A 7,621-nucleotide genomic window follows, 5' to 3' on the forward strand; every position below is an offset into this window, starting at 1 on the left:
GTAAACTTAAATAGTTTTACATATCTTATTTACAACTTCAAACTATTATGGGTTTGCGTGGTCCGTAATGTCTATTCAAACCTTTGTTGTATCAGCAAATGACTAGCTGGAGTTTTGACAATTTGCAATTACTATGGAAATTGGCTCTAATAAGTCAAAAAGTGGCTCTAATAAGTCACATATCATCATCTTAGATATCATCGAATTCTCTGCCTAGTTCACGCGACTGAAGTATTTTGAGTTTGCGACTTATGTTTCTTTTTCTACATTTACGACGTGTGACGTTTACAACTTTGTGACAGTCGTAAACCTAAAATAGTTTGATACAGACCATCTCTAGTGGCATTGGTTAGCATGCTCGCCGTGGAACCACGGTGGTTCCCTATAATTATGAAGCAATATTTCTAATTTTCGCATGATAATTAGAGGACCAATTTTAATCGGTTCGATTGGTTCCGCCATGAGACTTCAAAAGACAAATATTGAGAGTCAGTTTATATGGGGTTATATAGAATTATGAACCGATATGGACCATTGTTTTAATGATTAGCGGAAAGCATATACTGATCATGTACATAATTTCAACATTATCGGATGAAATTTGGTGTTCCACGAATTTGAACGGGTCGGTTCGCTTTATAAGGGGGCTATATATAGTTGTGGACCGATATGGATCAATTTTTGCATGATTATTAGAGGGCATATACTAACATCACGTAGCAAATTTCAACAGGATCGGATTAAATTTACTCTTTCAAGAGACTGCTGAAATCAAATCTCGGAGTTGGTGTATATGCGATCAAAATGAAACAGAAACGTTCACGAAGAATCAAAACTGAATGTTCACGATTTCGGCCACGGGCGTTCACGTTTTCTTGAACGGCTTTCGTTTATATGTGGCCATGAAAAGTCTTAAAGTATTCGTTAGACGTTCTTATGACAACTCCATCGGAGATGCAATGGAGCAGACAATTAAGATTTGAGTCACGGTAGCGTTACCAATACGTTTTCAGATCATGGTATCATTTTATCGTTATCAGATTGATATCGTCTGTTCTCTGTTTGACACAACATGTGTGTTGATTAACTTTAATGAACGCATCATTTTGAAAACTACACGCTACGCTGCTCATGATTTTTGCTATAGGTGTATTCATATCTTTTTTGAGGAAAATTTAAAATTTTATAGAAATGTTGTATTGACTTGCGATTACAAAAATAGTGTTTATCTTATTAACAATGTTTTAATTTTTTGATTTTTTTAATGCTTATTTATCTGGAAGCATCTTTTAAATCTGATTACAGTGAATATGAACATTAGGCCAACTGACATTGTATCTATTTTCGTTTTATCTCTTTTTCATTGTGACCTTCTCTTCCGTTTAACACAGCGCATAAAACAACAGATAAGATGAGCATAGCGACAGACAAGCCAACAACAACAACAACACCCTACCATGTCCGGCATTGTTGATAAAAGCATAGAAGAAGCATTTAGTCAGTGTTGCCAACTCCCCAAGGCCAAAAAGCACCAAAAATATGTTATAAATTCTAACATACCACCTTCCACCACAAAATCGAAAATTAAACGCTCTACTAAAAAAAAAAAAAAAATCAGTTTTAATGCTTTCGTCCAATTCATTTTGATCAGTGATGTTTTTCAACTTTCAAAATATTAATATATGGAAGGAGTCTATTGCTTATTTCAGTTGTGCGTGCTTTTCTGAATCTAATACAAACGTTTTTAATGACATCTTTACCAAATTCAAAAATTCGACACTCATCGCTCGACTTTCCTACAGAATACCCTAAATAACAATATTAATTAAAAAATAATCAATACCATCTTCATAACAATCAAATTCTATATTTGGCAATAAATTTGAGTTTTTTCGGCTCTTGAAAGTCTAATCAAAATTTTTGTATCAATTAAACTTAATACTGTTCAAAATAAAAAAGCACTAAATGAAAATGCCAGAAAGCACCAAGTTGGTGCTTTTTTTGAAAAGGCACCAAAAAGGCAATTTGGTGCTTTTTAGAAATCAAAAAGCACTAAATTTGGTGCTAAAAGCAACAAATTGGCAACACTGCATTTAGTAATAACCAGACATATTGTGTTTATAAGTGAGAAAAGAGATTTCATTAAAAGAAAGTATGAAGAGAAAGCATATTTCGATTACTTCTCTCACCCATCCTCTCAATTCTAAACAAAATGTTTATAAACAGTTTATCAAGAAAAATAAAGATACATTATATATTGTTTAATAAATAGTACAACAAATAAAATATATGATTGAACTACATGGAAGGGTTTGCTCCCAAAATACTTTATAATTTTCCAAAAACAGCAATTCTGTAAATAAATAAAAAAATACGAAATTAAATTCTGTAGGCTTTTATTTAATGTGTTCAATAAATATAAATCTATAGATTTTGATTTCAGGATTGTCAACACAACTATGGCGACTGGCGGATGTCAACACAACCATATCGATTGGCGGATGGCGAACATCGTTTGTGTGACGGCTGGCGGTTCATCTTAGAGGTGTGAATGTGAGTAATATTTTACTCAAGCACACTCACGACGGAAAAATCTTACTCACGTACCATCACTCAAGATATTGTTTGGTAGGACTCACGCACTCTCACGAAATGAAAATTTGTACTCACGCACGAAATGTCGTGACTCACGAATAATTTTATGACTAATTTACCTTATGGACATGATAAACGTCGTCGGCTGACCTAAATTTTTGCCTCCGGCGGCGGCAGATTGATGGCTATGCCCATATACATTTGTCTGTTCGGCGACGGACAATTATTCATTAAAATCAAATTGAGGTTATACGAATGGCTGGGAGCAGAGAATGAAGTTCATTTTTGTCGGCGGAGGCTGACACTAAATTTTTGTCTCCGGCGGCGGCGGCTGAGCCGATATAAATTTGACTATTCGGCGGCGAACAATTATCCATTCTAAAATCAATTTGAAGTTATTCGAATGGTAATGAGATAAGTTTTACAACCAATCTTAAATTTACATTTCATTCAGATTTTCTAAGGTAAATTTTTGCAAAATTATTATAACACTTTAAAATAGATTGATTGTGGGTGAAAGGCTCAACATTTTGGCAAAAATTACGACAATTATTAAACATTTTTCTGAATTAAACCCATATTTTTGATTAATTGGCGGCTAAATTTGAGTCGAGACGAGTCGACATATTCGGCGGCGGCTTCATTCTCTGGTTACGAGACAACCAATCAGAGAATGAAGCCGATCCATTGGCGGCTGAATTTGAGTCGAGATGAGTCGACATATTCGGCGGAGGCGTCGACTGGCAAAAAATGGTCGGCGGCACGACTCGGCGGCTTCATTGTCTGCATTAGCGTAGCTAGACAATTTTCCTAGGGGGGGGCTATAGCCTAAACTAAATAAAAATCAGACTTTATCATAACTAGACAGCTAATTTATAATAAAGCAACTAAAAGTAGTTCCACACTTTTTCCCAGCAAGAAAATTGGGAGTTGTTATAAAGGCATAACTTTAAAAGCACTTCCAAAAATGTCCTCACAAAGAAGTTCATTATTTTAACACAATTTTTATAACTCGTTTTTTATATTCTTAATGGGTATTTTTTGTTTCAAATAGGATAAAAAAGTAAGAATTAATAAAATGACAAAAATTATTTAAATGATGTCGAAAAAAATCTACTTCCATTCTAGAAAAATTGCGAAGTTTTGAAAATATTTTAGGTCAAACGTTCCCATTTCCCATTATTTATTTGGGAAAATATCAATATGAATTTTTTAATTCACATTCAAAATACTGAATTCGGATCACACCTTAAGAAGTGATGCAAATTCAGTGCAACGGTTGTTGAAATGGTGGGCATCCGTCCTATGACATGTCCATCTTAAATTCATCGCTTCTACGCCAATTTTGCATCACTTCCGGACACATAAAGAACAGTTTCATAACTTTTTTGGCGATTCTGGTTTTTTTGCACCGTTATTCATTTATAAAAGAATAGTTTTAATATCAATTACAATTTTTGTAATTAAATCGACTAAAACTCTGACTAAACAAATCAATAAAGGTGCTTTAGTTATTAAACTAAACATAAATTTAAGAACTTAAATCATAAGTTCAACCAAAGTTTTATTTCATAAATATCAGACTTCAAACATTAACTTATAATAAATAATTCACTTCATACGCTTATGATTGTCTGCAACCAATCTTACAATGAAGTTAACATTCCATTAAAATCTTCTTAGCTAGAATATTGTACAATTGTTAGGTTAAGTTAGGTTACACTGAAAAAACAGCGAATCCACCAGGAAGAAAACTTGTGGTTAATTTTAGAAAATGTTGAATATTTTTAGAAAATTTTAACTAAACAGTATTACAAACGCTGGCATCACGGCGATATCACAAAAATAAGTAAATATTTTTCGACAAATACAAGAACATTTATTAAACATAACTAAGTTTTTTTAACATATTAAAGAAAATTTTGTAGTTTAAAGCAAAGAATTGGAGTTCAAAACGGCAAGAATGTCTTTAGTGACATACGAAGTTCATGATGGACGCATTTTTGGTAAAATTTACAAATTTAAAGAAATTCTGAACTATTTTGTGGAATACACGAATTTAGTTAATCTTTATGCTTCATTTGAGTACATTTTTTTCGGTTTTTGTTAATTTAACTAACGTAAACAAAAAATTATTAAAGTAAAGGCAACTTTCTCCAAACATAATAATTCCATGAACTAAAGTAAAGTTAAATTGACTTTAGTGAGAGAGAGAATAGAGAGTTCAATTTTTTTCTTTTGAGTGTAGGCGGCAGCCCGATGTATGAGGCTCACTTTGACTATTCAGCCCATTGTGATACCACATTGGTGAACTTCTCTCTTATCACTGAGTGCTACCCGATTCCATGTTAAGCTCAATGACAAGGGACCTCCTTTTTATAACCGAGTCCGAACGGCGATCCACATTGCAGTGAATCCACTTAGAGAAGCTTTGAAACCCTCAGAAATACACCAGCATTACTGAGGTGGAATAATCCACCGCTGAAAAACTTTTTGGTGTTCGGTCGAAGCAGGAATCGAACCCACGACCTTGTGTATGCAAGGCGGGCATGCTAACCATTGCACCACGGTGGCTCCCCAAATTGTACAATTGTTGCAGTAGCTTGATATTGAGTGATTGAGCGGCTAAGTTTGAGTCGAAATGAGTAGACATATTCCGCGGAGCTGTCGACTAGCAAAAAATGGTCGGAGGCAAAAATGAAGCATAACATAACTTCGTATTTCCCACAAAATAATTTAGAATTTCTTAAAATTCTTAAATATTACAACAATTGCGCCCATCTGGAACTTGGTATGGGGCTAAAAACAGTTTTGCAATTTCGAACTACAATTTATTTCTTTAAACTACGAAATTTTCTTTAACAAGTGAAGCAAATTATTATGTTTAATATATATTGATTTATCATTATAAAGACAAAAAAGACGGACTAAAGAAACCTTATAATAAACTTACCTATAAATACAGGTGTAATTCGGATGTCCATGATTTGATTCAAACTCAAATCGTAAATATTCTATTCGATCATTTGTTATAACTGTGTAACGTTGGCTAAGTTCATCGGGATTGTTATGAAATCTGTATTTTCCCAAAGAGAATTCATAGAAGTCACCATATATGCCCTGAAATAAATGTTCAAAACTAGCATGAAAGGCTTAAATAAAATAACGGAAAGTACACAAACAAAATTTTCTAATTCAATTACGAAATTAATTAATCCATTTATTTTTTTTAATTGAAATAGTTTTAATCACGAAAATCAATCCCCCAATTGAATATAAATTTAAAAATATTTTTGATTAAAAAATTAATGACTCTTTCAATTAATTATTTAATTGGTACAATTAAGATTTAATTAATTTTTGCAACAAATCTCAATGATTTATATATTCGTAATTATTTTACCTGTAGATGAAGTAAATTTCTTGTAAATCTTTCTTTATTTTTCTTTGGAATTGAGCCAATATTTAACGATTCTAGTATGCATATAGAAACTAACCAGAATCTCTAATTACACGTGTTTTTATTTGGAAATATTTTTTAATTGAATTTAAATTTTAATTGATATAATTATTTTTTTTAATTTAATTAAAAAGTTAATTTTATCACTTATTTTTTAATTGATTACATTTTGAACCTCAATCAAATTTTTAATTGGAATTATTTTTGTGATATATTTTTTTTTTTGTATATGAATATGGAAACAAATTTTTCAATAAAATTTTAATTGAAAAAGTACAATTTTAATTAAATACAATACCATGCGGTATCATTCTCATACCATATAAGGTTGATTTATTACATATACCAAATGGTATTAATTTGAAATGTGAAATTTTTCTCTGGGTTTATACATACATAAATTCTAAAATCCATTGGGGCAGACGATGTATCCAGAGTGGGTGTTTGGTTCCGTGAGATATGTGCCAGTACAATTTGATCTACATATATCTATAAAAAAACGATAACATTATTTTCTCCGAAAATCATAGATTATTGATGGTTATGATTATACCCCATAGGCTAGTTGAATTGTTACATCAGCTTTATCGTTTTTAAAGGCAAAACAATTTCCCGGCTCCATGCCAGATCTTAACATTTTTATAGGAGGATTTGTTGAGAAGCCCATTCCCATCCATGTTTTGAAAAAATTCGTTGTGAATGGTGGTTCTGCTTTAAATTGCAAAATCTTTGCTCCTAATTCTGCAGAAGCATAATTTATCCTTTCATCGACTATTTTCGCTGTGTTTTCATTTTGAGCCTGATTTCCACCTTTAAGCATCTTTTTAAGAGAATATAAATCTTCCCAAATTCCAGTTAAACGTTTCTTCAGCATGTTATCGACCATATCTGAAATATGATAATAAGAGTCCCTTCCAGAGGCTGGTGTGCGTAAAACTAAATGCTTTACAAGAATGTAAGTAGGAAAAACTTTGATACTAACAAATTAAACTTACAGCGATTTCATCAACATCCTCCCGTAATCGTTCGATTTTTCTCGTATTTTGTATGTTGTTGGAAATTTGCGAATACACAAAAACACTGATTAAACATGTAGTGATAACATAGCAGACACATATACGAATATTATAGAGCTCTAACATTATTAATAAATAAGATCAATTAATAACCAAACAGTTCAAATATAAAATGTTTAACGTCTCTTATTTGACATTTGTATTAATCACATAATTCACAATAACATAATTCAGAGATGGGATTTCCAAAGAAAAGAATCTACGTCTCATGTCCATTCACAGCGCTGCAGTTTGTCTGCACACCGCAGATGGCGTTGTTCATATTACAATTCTGAAGATTTTTGACAAAACAGCGCAAATCTTATTTCCCCAGCAAAAACTAGGTAACCACATCTCATTACAATTGACATTACCAGGAGTAAAGCTGTCATTACACGTTGCATTACATTACGTGAGTTATAATGACTAAATTGTAATGACAAAAATAAATACTTCTCGGTAATTTTCGAATTGTTATTTTCAAATTTTTAGGCAGTTGTAGTTAACGAAT

General features: G+C 32.1%; 1 protein-coding gene across 1 annotated transcript; it reads right to left on the bottom strand.

Moving 5' to 3' along the window:
• Window positions 1-2,226: 2,226 nt before the first annotated feature.
• spag4 (sperm-associated antigen 4) lies at window positions 2,227-7,239 on the bottom strand. The gene is made up of 5 exons (XM_075298061.1): window positions 7,051-7,239; window positions 6,609-6,998; window positions 6,452-6,544; window positions 5,549-5,715; window positions 2,227-2,353 (listed from the first exon to the last, which is right to left on the bottom strand). The coding sequence occupies exons 1-5, from the start codon at window positions 7,195-7,197 to the stop codon at window positions 2,329-2,331; spliced, it is 822 nt and encodes a 273-aa protein (XP_075154176.1). The 5' UTR covers window positions 7,198-7,239; the 3' UTR covers window positions 2,227-2,328.
• Window positions 7,240-7,621: the final 382 nt, after the last annotated feature.

Source organism: Haematobia irritans, chromosome 2, assembly GCF_050003625.1.
Source record: "Haematobia irritans isolate KBUSLIRL chromosome 2, ASM5000362v1, whole genome shotgun sequence".
NCBI lineage: Eukaryota > Metazoa > Arthropoda > Insecta > Diptera > Muscidae > Haematobia > Haematobia irritans.

What these genes read in the sequence shown, in the direction of transcription:
- spag4 (XM_075298061.1), bottom strand. Translation starts at nt 7,197, where the DNA reads ATGTTAGAGCTCTATAATATTCGTATATGTGTCTGCTATGTTATCACT. An exon ending in AGGATGTTGATGAAATCGCT is followed by an intron (nt 6,999 to 7,050) that starts GTAAGTTTAATT and finishes ATTCTTGTAAAG; the next exon opens with CATTTAGTTTTACGCACACC. An exon ending in AATTACACCTGTATTTATAG is followed by an intron (nt 2,354 to 5,548) that starts GTAAGTTTATTA and finishes ATTTATTTACAG; the next exon opens with AATTGCTGTTTTTGGAAAAT.